The 12,837-nt window shown below is 48.3% G+C and overlaps 2 protein-coding genes across 2 annotated transcripts; both read right to left on the bottom strand.

The window, feature by feature from the left end:
• Positions 1-1,079: 1,079 nt before the first annotated feature.
• On the bottom strand, positions 1,080-2,652 carry LOC114840720 (collagen alpha-1(I) chain-like). Its single transcript, XM_029124848.2, has one exon. It carries the CDS (start codon positions 2,320-2,322, stop codon positions 1,117-1,119), a length of 1,206 nt encoding a protein of 401 aa, XP_028980681.2. The 5' UTR covers positions 2,323-2,652; the 3' UTR covers positions 1,080-1,116.
• A 1,901-nt stretch (positions 2,653-4,553) lies between these two features.
• On the bottom strand, positions 4,554-12,271 carry LOC117595418. The gene is made up of 2 exons (XM_034296341.1): positions 12,059-12,271; positions 4,554-5,531 (listed from the first exon to the last, which is right to left on the bottom strand). Exons 1-2 carry the CDS (start codon positions 12,241-12,243, stop codon positions 4,892-4,894), a joined length of 825 nt encoding a protein of 274 aa, XP_034152232.1. The 5' UTR covers positions 12,244-12,271; the 3' UTR covers positions 4,554-4,891.
• Between the last annotated feature and the right edge of the window lie 566 nt (positions 12,272-12,837).

Raw genomic sequence — 12,837 nt, 5'->3', positions numbered from 1 at the left:
TAAGGAGCCAAAGAGATAAAACCGGCCGGCTGATTCGCCGGTGGTTGGACATACAGTTCCTATATCTATGTGCCCTTATAATGCAAAGCGTTGCCTGATAAACTTGATCATCGCTTATGTAGTAAACCAAGGTAAGAACCAAAGTGGATACCTGTAGTAATCCCAGAGCTATCGTATTTACCATTTTATATATACATCGATCTAGGTTCATGAGCATCACCTAACTCAGCGGGTCATGGCTGTACACTCTTATACGAAGAAATGGGGCAAGTCTCACTTGAGTGACAGATTCAAGAATCTCAGTTTGGAAAGGTTTCTAGCCATACCACACAAACAGATGAGGGCTGCGTTTGGAGAACCTTTCGCTGGGCACCATCAGGACCTGTGTAATACTCTACATAAAGCGTTGGTGAAGAAACGTTGGTTAGATAAGCGAGATTGGATACCACCTACTCCGCGGAGAAAAAGAACCTCGGACCTCGACCGTTTAACGATGACCATCAAGAGACTCTCGGTGCGTGATCACCTGAGCTTAAAGACAAGACTCTTCCCCCGTTCAGCTGGTGACACAGACCCGATTCTCACCGAGCAGGAGGATAGAGAGGACGAGCATACAGAGGACCGTGTATCCGTAAAGGCTGGACAGCCCAATGAGACCGCACAATCTGAGCGGTGAGCCGGGATCTTTCAACAGATTAATTCACCTGATGGGGTATAATGGGGGGACGTGGGTGTCCCGGTACCAGGATGCGCACCGCGCAATATTATTACGCTAAACCAGAGCGGAAGGAGTTACGCTGAGGCTTCCACCGCGCTCCAGAGCTACTACTCGAGGAAAAGAACTACCACGTACCTGTGAATGGTGCCTTGTGATGTAAGAAATAAAAAACGCTTTTGTACATCAATGTGAATGGTCAGTTGTCTTTTATTTTTAACAAATCTGTTTCCACATGATAATACAGAATTGCAGGTACACCAAATTGCATACACATCATCAAATGTTTTTTTTTATCACACAACCTATTGCATATACAACATATCGTAGAATAACATGCCTTAACTTAGGAAACGCAGTCCGTATCAGTTTTGTACTTTTCGAGCTGTAGCATTAGCATGTCAACGTTCATCCCTGAGTAACCCAAGCAGCATTTCCTGGTACACTCCGGGTGGACTCCCCTGCCACGGTCCGCGCATTCCGGGGTGCTCACTTCCCCACGTAGCTCCGGGTGGACTCCCCTGCCACGGTCCGCGCATTCCGGGGTGCTCACTTCCCCACGTAGCTCCGGGTGGACTCCCCTGCCACGGTCCGCGCATTCCGGGGTGCTCACTTCCCCACGTAGCTCCGGGTGGACTCCCCTGCCACGGTCCGCGCATTCCGGGGTGCTCACTTCCCCACGTAGCTCCGGGTGGACTCCCCTGCCACGGTCCGCGCATTCCGGGGTGCTCACTTCCCCACGTAGCTCCGGGTGGACTCCCCTGCCACGGTCCGCGCATTCCGGGGTGCTCACTTCCCCACGTAGCTCCGGGTGGACTCCCCTGCCACGGTCCGCGCATTCCGGGGTGCTCACTTCCCCACGTAGCTCCGGGTGGACTCCCCTGCCACGGTCCGCGCATTCCGGTGTGCTCACTTCCCCACGTAGCTCCGGGTGGACTCCCCTGCCACGGTCCGCGCATTCCGGGGTGCTCACTTCCCCACGTAGCTCCGGGTGGACTCCCCTGCCACGGTCCGCGCATTCCGGGGTGCTCACTTGCCCACGTAGGCATATATTCAGGTGGATACGCGTACCTAGGTTCGTGTTTGTAGAAGCACCTATCTCCGAACTGGCAAAAACCCTGACCTTGAGCAAAGTGTCGACAACGTTTACGTGCCATACCAGCCTTGTATTTCTTGATAAGTTTACGCTTTTCATATATATCATCAACCCAGTAATCACTAGGTACGAAAAAGGGTGATCTGGTTCGACACACTGGGCACAATTTAGCGGTTTCGTTATAGCGGGACGCTCTCCAGCTGCGGATGCACCTGAGACAATAACAGTGCCTACATTTGGTTAGAATTCCGAATCTACGCTCCTTTGGAATGTCCTTGTCTAATACCACCTCCAAGCACACATTACACTCCTTCTCTCTACTGCGCTGGTATGCAAACGAGATCTCCTCGTGTGCCTCTATGCGTTCCGTTGTGTGCCCAGAGCGCAGTACCGCTACCTTCATGCTCTCACTCGGACCAGGGTGCGGATGCCTTGGTACAGAAGCAAGGTGGTTCACACTGCCCACCGTACCTGGTCCTCCGGATGATGCTGCTGCTGTCGTTGTTGCCATTGCTCTCTAAGGTGCTTAGCCTGGCTGCCCTGCTGAGCCCTACTATTATTGGTCATAAAGCAGCGATCCGCACAGGCCACTATTATCCGACCATCATTAACTCAGCTCTGCCTACAGGGTATGCTGTTACGTAGCGTAGATTCTACAAGGGGCATGGTTTGCAAAGAAATATGTAACGTTCCATACGCGATTTATATACACTGACATGCCGATACACACCTAATACTCATCCTCACTGTCAATGTTTGAATCGTAACATCCTGTGCTCAACACACTTTTTTTCTTTGCTTTATGTTCCAGACCCTTGAAAGGTTTGTTGCGTAACGGTACGTTCAATTTTGCCTCATTTGGGTCTGTGTCTAGCTGCTTGTTGTTTTGGTGCAACGGGAGCGGTTGATCATGGAGCTTGGTATAGTTCATCTCTCGATGATACTCGCCGATTTGATGCAATGGACGCTGCGCTGGATACCGATGATTCTCTAAAGATTTATGCAACTGTTGATACTGCTGTTGCGTAGGTGGATACCGATGACTCTCTAGAGATTCGGGTGGCTTTTGCTGTGGCTGCGGATGTTGCTGATCATGATGGTAATGGGGGAACACACTCATGAAGTTGCCCTCTGGGATAGGTGGGGCCGAAGGATAGTTCGTACACGCTTTACTATCGAGCCAGCTCCCGGGTACATCCACTAAGGGAGCTGCGGTTTTCTTGGGTTCCCGTGGAGACATGTGGCCATCGCGGTTACCCGTGAAACCCTGCTGATTGTAGTTCATAGGTGCCGCTGAACTCATGCAGTAACGAAACAACAGATATATGTAGTATCTTGAGAGTTTACGAGTCTCCAATGATATCCGATCGGGAATAGGCCTGTCCTGAGACACAGTAGAACTGTATTCCATGTTGTGAAGAGACTCTAGATCAGCTCTTGGTATGTACAACGTGTCAGCCCTCTGCCACATATCCCGCAATAGCTGCAGGGTTATCTGAAGCGTGCCCGCTTCTTTGAACCCAGTCTCTTGCAACAATCCTGTGGCAGGGGCACCTGCCACTATCAGGCATTCGAACAGCGATACGGAAGCGTGGTCAGAGAAAACGATCCGTCTACGAACCGACCCGTTCATTTCCTATTTACTACTACCCTGTACGTGCAACAGATAGGCCCGTGGTCCGTAGGATTCGGGTGATAATGGCTCCGGTCAGGGATCGAGACAGATGCAATATAGAAAGGTTGTTAGCGATGGTAGAGCGTTACAGTCTCTATCACGTTAAGACCTTGCGTTACAACGATGTGCAAGGTGTGCTGGAGTGGCTCGGGGGACCCGGGGGCAATTTCACCTTCACACACACCGAAGATACTGTACGGGTACTTAATAGGTTTGTCAGACTGCATAACCTAAATAAAGTAGTAGTGATGGGTGTCGAAGAGGACCATGTGATCGAGGGAAAAGATCGTGTAGTGGTACACACAAAACGAAGGGACTGTACATCTGACTCCATCATACTGTTCCAGGTGGTGAAATGTAATACGCTAGCCCCGTGCACCCAGGAGCTGCTCACGTTGATAAGGGACGCACAGAACATAGTCACGAACACCCAGACTTCCCTATTCCCGAACTTTGAAACGTACCCGGTTCAGCAACTCGAGTTTGCAACATCTCAGCAAGCGTATCCGGTGATAGACGGGTTTCTACCCTCGAGCTACAGGACAACTGAACCCAGGATGCCCGTTGTGAACGTAGACAGCTTTGGTCGACGATACGAGCACCTTGAGTGTACCGTATCCTCGGACACAAATCCGTGGAGCCTCTACGCTGGGATATCCTTACCTACAATTATCGGTACGTGATGCATTATAGAAACAAGAAAGTAGACAATCAAAGCCATTGTGACACATGCACCTGTGTTTAACATTATTTTATTAGCTCATACAGGGATGGGTACCAAGCAGTGTCATAGCTATAAACCATTGCTCTAGGTTACAAGGCAAAAACTAAACTAAGCAATGCGTATCACTTTTTAACAACATATTTATCCAAAGTATTAAGGACAACCTTCGGTTCATTTGCTTTAGAATCTGGATTCGAATAGGTAGATGACAGTACAACAGAGGAGCAAGGTTTGTCTAACTGAGACACACACACACACACATTGTTAGCCAGACCCTCTAAATATCATATCATACAAACACTTTGGCCACATGCACCTGTGTTTAATATAATTTTATTAGCTCATACAGGGATAGGTACCAGGCAGTGTCATAGCTATAAACTATTGCTCTAGGTTACAAGGCAAAAACTAAACTAAGCAATGCGTATCACTTTTTAACAACATATTATCACTTTTTAACAACATATTTATCCAAAGTATTAAGGACAACCTTCGGTTCATTTGCTTTAGAATCTGGATTCGAATAGGTAGATGACAGTACAACAGAGGAGCAAGGTTGGTCTAACTGAGACACACACACGTTGTTAGCCAGACCCTCTAAATATCGTATCATACAAGCACTTTGGGGCCCTGGTGCGGGCTGCTTCTTTTTCACCATAGGAGACGACATGATAACCAATCTCACATAGAAACAAAATACTCAGTTTCAGGTTCACTACACCTATCAGGTTTTTTATCGGGTGTATCCCACCAGTCCGATCCGGTATCTGAATCCTTGTCTGACCACTCTGCGGCAGATCCAAGTTCGCTCTCGTCAGACCGATCTGCAGCAGATCCAGGTTCGGAAGCGTTGCTTGGGTGCACTTCTCTGTTTAACTGTTCCTGTTCGCTCTCTTGTGTTCCATCGCCCTTGTAATCAGGTGTGTCTTGGTTCTGATTAGCAGTAGGCTGCACAGCCTCATTGCTCGAATCGGTCACTTTCTTAATACGTAACTTCAAAGCATGGACCAGTAAAGGTGGAGCACCTGATGGGATACTGAAATCTTGTTTCTCAAGACACTCTTGTTGCTCCAGGGAAGTGACGAGCTCTGCCTTTTCTTTGTCATGAGACTCTTGTTGCTCCAGGTACGTGACGAGCTCTGCCTTTTCTTTCTCATGAGACTCTTGTTGCGCCAGGGACCTGACGAGCTCTTCCTTTTCTATTTTATATCTGAGCGTATTATCCGGAGTACAACTTTGGTACGTTTCACTCGGTCTTATCTCATCCTGCTCAGAGTAATTCTCGCTAACCGGAGAGCATTTACTACTCTTATTGGAAGACCTGCCACTATCAGGCATTCGAACAGCGATACGGAAGCGTGGTCAGAGAAAACGATCCGTCTACGAACCGACCCGTTCATTTCCTATTTACTACTACCCTGTACGTGCAACAGATAGGCCCGTGGTCCGTAGGATTCGGGTGATAATGGCTCCGGTCAGGGATCGAGACAGATGCAATATAGAAAGGTTGTTAGCGATGGTAGAGCGTTACAGTCTCTATCACGTTAAGACCTTGCGTTACAACGATGTGCAAGGTGTGCTGGAGTGGCTCGGGGGACCCGGGGGCAATTTCACCTTCACACACACCGAAGATACTGTACGGGTACTTAATAGGTTTGTCAGACTGCATAACCTAAATAAAGTAGTAGTGATGGGTGTCGAAGAGGACCATGTGATCGAGGGAAAAGATCGTGTAGTGGTACACACAAAACGAAGGGACTGTACATCTGACTCCATCATACTGTTCCAGGTGGTGAAATGTAATACGCTAGCCCCGTGCACCCAGGAGCTGCTCACGTTGATAAGGGACGCACAGAACATAGTCACGAACACCCAGACTTCCCTATTCCCGAACTTTGAAACGTACCCGGTTCAGCAACTCGAGTTTGCAACATCTCAGCAAGCGTATCCGGTGATAGACGGGTTTCTACCCTCGAGCTACAGGACAACTGAACCCAGGATGCCCGTTGTGAACGTAGACAGCTTTGGTCGACGATACGAGCACCTTGAGTGTACCGTATCCTCGGACACAAATCCGTGGAGCCTCTACGCTGGGATATCCTTACCTACAGATCCTAAATGTGAAATCGATATAGAAAAGCTTGTAACCACCCCGGGAAACGTCCTTGGTCGAGGAGGATTTGGGGTCGCCGTTCAGATCAACAGGCACCAAGTAGTAAAAACCAACCTGTTTCCAGAAATGGTGAACTGGAGCCTTCCTTTCATAGACAGAGAGTTCAATCGCTACGCGCACATCGCATCCCAGGTTGAAGAGGTGCTGATCGGGGTCTCAATAAAACACCCGAACATCCTGCGCACATTTGGAGGTTTCTGGTGCGAGATTCCCAACTACCAGTTAGGAGGTAGAGCCGTACACGTAATGGAACGAGCCCTTGTCTCGCTGCAGGAGTTCATGTTGCGTATGAAGGAAAGAAGGATCGTGCCCATGGTTGAACTGGACACCTTGCGAGGGTTGGAATACCTGAGATCCAGGGCCATCCAGCACAGGGACTTCACCTTCAGGAATGTGTTGGTCTGCCACCAGCCTAATAGAAGGCCTGTACCTTTCACTTTCAAGATCAGCGATTTCGGTACCGCTTGCAACTTCACTACGCCAGACCAACCGCGGGGTAACCATACTAACATGGCCCCTGAGGTACTATGGTGTTGGACCTCATCTACCGGGAGTGACATATTCAGCTGGTTCTGCGTGATGTGGGAGTTACACAGCGGCTTCCCGTTGTTCCCGTTCAAGCAGGGTAAGCTAAGTTACTGCAGAAAAACTTACGCTGAGAATCTATCCGATCTGCTTGGTGTTTACAGCCCGGAGAACACAGACTCGTTCGAACTCGGATACATGAAAGCTATCAACGCACGAGTCCTTCACGCAAAATACAAAGACACCAGGCCTACTGTCCATATGATACAGGCGAATCTTGATAGAATGGGCGCAAACATTATAGACAAGCAGTTTATCTCATTGGGAACGCTGTGCATTACATTGTTCCCTCAAGAGAGGTGGTCACCTTCCAAATTGCTGAGCCTCACTCGGTACCAGTTATTGAGTCAGGACATAAGCGAGGCACGGTCACCCTCGGAACGGATTTCCTCATCTATTCAGCTCGGAGAGTATAGACCGACCGACATAATAGCTGGGCAAGATTGTGTCCCAGAGGAACTCATTAAACTAGTGAATGAAAGAGAGCGGAAAGGATTACCGGTTACAGTGTTCCGGTCTGAACCAAAGGTTCACTATGGCATAGACACCCTGAGATTGGCACCTGATGTCATCCAGCCTTACGAGTGGTACGCACAAAAGGTTGCAATGCTCACAGGTGTATATGAGAGCGAGTATACAAGCATGTGTAACAAACGCAAGGCTGGTGACCTACACAACCCGGCTGAGGTGATACGCGCTAAAAAGGCCCCAGGGTTAGAAGTACACAATTCAGATGAGAACGAAACTATCGTGGTCCACGGTCAACAATGTGAGCTTCCTCCTCGATCCGCGGTGCACAATGTGACACAGAGAATCGAACGGGAAGAGGAGCTGTTGTCCCTTATACTCAATGAACCTGATGGTATGGAAAGTACGCTCAGCCACATGTCGGACACAATAGACGAGCATGTGTTGGCTTTAGATGAAACCCCACTCCCTGTGTTGACATGCAGCGATATACTTAGAGGGATAACTGATGATCATGGTTCTGACATGTGTACGTTAAGCGATATTTTGAATATGGTTCACCAAACCGGACAGGAGCAGCTAGAATCCGGAATGGGCAGCCTAATCAGCGATGACGCACCAAAAGGCAACAATATCGCTGCGAGTGTCGCACACACCCAACGCGAATCGAGCTCAGAGCCAGACCGGGGCCCCGTGGGATGTGCACAACGCACACAACGTGAATCGAGCTCAGAGCCAGACCGGGGCCCAGTGACATGTGCACAACACACACAACGCGAATCGAGCTCAGAGCCAGCCCGGGGACCCGTGGAAGAACCGTGCGGCACTGTGACTGTGAGAGGCAAGAAGATGCACGGAGAGATATCTACGAACATCATCATTCTCAAGAGTAACAATGAGAGGGAGATAGCACGTTTCAAAGAGAACGTAATCCTCCTGTCACAAAACATGACTCGAATGCACCCTCTTATGTTCGCTGGTCCCCGGCACGGATTGTGTAAGTGCTCTAAGCGCAACGACACGCTCATGTTCCAGTACGCGCAGTTCTTCGAAGAATGCAAGCAAGTGTCACGCTGGAACATTTCGGATTCACCTAACTCTGTTTACGTGTTCCTAATGCAAATCTTTATGACACTTAAGGCCGTGTTAGACATGAAGCTGTTACCCGTGTACATGACAGAATGGCAGGATCTTCTGATCGGTAAAGGAGCTGTGATGATCGACATTGTTCCATACCTCAGCAGGAACTTCAACAAAACACAATCCTCCATGTTTGGTGAACAATGTGGGAGCTTGGTCGGTCTATGTACCACTATGGTGGAAAAGCACTTACCTGAATCGGGACTGCACAAAGTGCTTTGCGGACTGAGCATCGGTACGCCTCTCGCGCGTGTGCTGACCACATCGATCGAGTGGTTGGAATCCTTCGCTCCCAGGGAAAGGACTACTCCACACCTGTTGCCCCTAGATGGTAACTTTTTCACATTTAGGGATTATACGTCCAATATACCCAACTGGCTTACGTATGTGGGTGAAGAGGAGCGTAATATTAGCAGCTCCACATTGCTAGTGTACGGAAACCCGACGCCTTTCAGAGGCAACCAGACAGCCCAGAGTGTGGGTGACACCAGGGTGACTCCAATGGTTAGGAACATATTGCTTAGGATGAGAGTCAGGGTATTCGGATCATCCAAGCTCGAAACCGTGGCACTGGATTGCACACAGGGGTTAACCAAGGTGACTCTCAACAACTCAGCACTAGTTGGGGTTCCCCGGATAGATCAACTGGAACGGTCGACGCTACACGAGGAAAACAGTAACTGTTTCACACACGATGCCATTTCACATACCGAGTCCAACTGGGCCCCTGTCATAATGTTCACAAAGTTAAAGAGGTATGGACCTGTGCCTGAGTTCACTCTTGAATATTACAGGATCACGATCCTCATGGTCCTACTAAGTCCGCAAGGATCGGTGCGATCTCTCAGAGAGCTGTTCAAGAAGGTGTCAGTGTACAGTGTGACAGACTACTAAATGCAATCATTGCGATATGCAATTCGAGACCCAATCCCGTTGTACACCTACTGATACACAAAGCTAGTCTTTGTCATCACACACACTCGAACACGTGGGTATACCTAGCCAGCTGGCCACACTGCTCAGGACCTCTCTCTGTGCACCTTCAACCATGCGTGGCCTGATCAATTACGGGACCCACTGCAGCATAAACAGCATTGTCCAGTGCCTATACGAGACACGTGAGCTACAAGATCTCATTCTGTGCGTAGACGAGCGGGAATACCAGGCTCATAATACAGTGGCCATGAATCTCAAGGCTCTCATCCAAGAGATGAAAGAGAAGGAGCGGTCACCGTGCGATCCGGGCTTTCTCATAGACTCTATGAGCGTGTACAGTGGAATATCTTTCAACATTCAGGAGGACTCTGACCTAGTGTTCACGTGCATCATCAACGCTCTAGCGGACGGACACAGGACCGGGAAAGGGATCAGAAAACTGTGGGACATTGAGTATGAGGAACATATGCGCTGTCTTAGTTGTAACACAGTCCGATCTGTACTGAAAAACGCAAATACAATCCCCTTGTCTATCGAGGGGACTCTCCCAAACGAGCTGCAGGAATACATGAAACAGTACGCTGATAACACGCGGACAGCGTGTGACTGGCATTGCACAAACTGCCACAGGGAAACACAGCTCGAGATCATGAGCAAGGTGGTGTCATTACCCCCGGTTGTGTGTATGAAGCTTGGACGGGTTAGAAACATTGGTAGAGATACCGCTCACATTGTAAAGATAGGAACGCGATTCGCGTTCCCAGAGACTGTGGATCTGAAATACATCATGAAAGAACCCAAAGCCAGCGTAAGCACTATATACGAGCTGTACGCAGTGGTAGCCCACTGTGGTACTCACTACCGTGGACATTACACAGCTTATCTACGTTGTGGAAATCGCGGGTGGTATCTTGCAGATGATGCTCAGGTGAGTGTGTGCTCCTGGGCGGATGTAAAGAATACCTATGAAGCAGGTTCTAACTTATACCACGGGGTTGCTTACATGCTCATGTACCACAGGAAAAGCAGCTCCCATTGAATCGTATGTGACAATAAAGCTCTGCACAACTTTGCTACCACTGTTGGTTTAACATAATGTGTGTCCCATTTCTAAGTAATAAACATATGACATGTGTACCATTGTTTTGCTTCATTATCATATAACAGGAATTATCGGTACGTGATGCATTATAGAAACAAGAAAGTAGACAATCAAAGCCATTGTGACACATGCACCTGTGTTTAACATTATTTTATTAGCTCATACAGGGATGGGTACCAAGCAGTGTCATAGCTATAAACCATTGCTCTAGGTTACAAGGCAAAAACTAAACTAAGCAATGCGTATCACTTTTTAACAACATATTTATCCAAAGTATTAAGGACAACCTTCGGTTCATTTGCTTTAGAATCTGGATTCGAATAGGTAGATGACAGTACAACAGAGGAGCAAGGTTTGTCTAACTGAGACACACACACACACACATTGTTAGCCAGACCCTCTAAATATCATATCATACAAACACTTTGGCCACATGCACCTGTGTTTAATATAATTTTATTAGCTCATACAGGGATAGGTACCAGGCAGTGTCATAGCTATAAACTATTGCTCTAGGTTACAAGGCAAAAACTAAACTAAGCAATGCGTATCACTTTTTAACAACATATTATCACTTTTTAACAACATATTTATCCAAAGTATTAAGGACAACCTTCGGTTCATTTGCTTTAGAATCTGGATTCGAATAGGTAGATGACAGTACAACAGAGGAGCAAGGTTGGTCTAACTGAGACACACACACGTTGTTAGCCAGACCCTCTAAATATCGTATCATACAAGCACTTTGGGGCCCTGGTGCGGGCTGCTTCTTTTTCACCATAGGAGACGACATGATAACCAATCTCACATAGAAACAAAATACTCAGTTTCAGGTTCACTACACCTATCAGGTTTTTTATCGGGTGTATCCCACCAGTCCGATCCGGTATCTGAATCCTTGTCTGACCACTCTGCGGCAGATCCAAGTTCGCTCTCGTCAGACCGATCTGCAGCAGATCCAGGTTCGGAAGCGTTGCTTGGGTGCACTTCTCTGTTTAACTGTTCCTGTTCGCTCTCTTGTGTTCCATCGCCCTTGTAATCAGGTGTGTCTTGGTTCTGATTAGCAGTAGGCTGCACAGCCTCATTGCTCGAATCGGTCACTTTCTTAATACGTAACTTCAAAGCATGGACCAGTAAAGGTGGAGCACCTGATGGGATACTGAAATCTTGTTTCTCAAGACACTCTTGTTGCTCCAGGGAAGTGACGAGCTCTGCCTTTTCTTTGTCATGAGACTCTTGTTGCTCCAGGTACGTGACGAGCTCTGCCTTTTCTTTCTCATGAGACTCTTGTTGCGCCAGGGACCTGACGAGCTCTTCCTTTTCTATTTTATATCTGAGCGTATTATCCGGAGTACAACTTTGGTACGTTTCACTCGGTCTTATCTCATCCTGCTCAGAGTAATTCTCGCTAACCGGAGAGCATTTACTACTCTTATTGGAAGACCTGACCCGCTTTACATCTCCCTCACGTTCCTCTTCATTTTCAGAGTCCTCTTCATGTTCAGAGTCGCTCTCGATAAAGGGAGAGCGAGTGTATTTAGAACTCTTCTTGGAAGTCTTTACCCGCTTTATATCTCGAACGTGTGTCCCCTCCCCTTCGCAGTCATCTGGTTCAGAGTCCGACAGCATGTTCTTGTATACAGGGGAATCCTGATCACGGGTCCGTGTGGGCCGGGCATGCTTTACTCTTGGGCACCCCTTGTCACACTTGTCCTGTTTTCGTTTAGCGTGCATCTTAACCTCTTTGGCAAAGCGAAGGGGTGAGGTGTCCTTACACAACTTAGCAGTCAAGGTATGCTTCACCTCACTTTTGGCAGGTCGGTGGGTGTTCTCCTTTGTACGTTTGATGCGCTTTACATTGGGCTTGATCACGTCCTCGTTGGCCTTGGATTGCAGGGTGCGCTTATACCCCCGAATGTTCTCTTCCGTACCACTACGGGGGGCTTCGCTTTTTGAACGTGACACGCTTCCATGCTTGCGTGCACGATGTGCATTCTTCGTTTTAGACATAGACTCTTTGCCCCTGCTTCTAACCTTAGCGCAGAACGCTTCATCGTCCTCGGGTTCGCTGCTGTAGTACTCTTCGACAGGGATGGGTCCGTCATTTATGAAGTCGTCAGTTAAATCGTACTCACCGGTACTCTCAAGATCCTCAGACATAGCAGCTACCAAATCCTCCCCGGGGATATTATCTACATCAAAACACTCTTCCTCATCTTCACT

Source organism: Esox lucius, chromosome 13 (genome assembly GCF_011004845.1).
Source record: "Esox lucius isolate fEsoLuc1 chromosome 13, fEsoLuc1.pri, whole genome shotgun sequence".
In the NCBI taxonomy this organism is placed as follows: Eukaryota; Metazoa; Chordata; class Actinopteri; order Esociformes; family Esocidae; genus Esox; species Esox lucius.
This window is presented reverse-complemented; position numbering and strand designations above follow the sequence as displayed.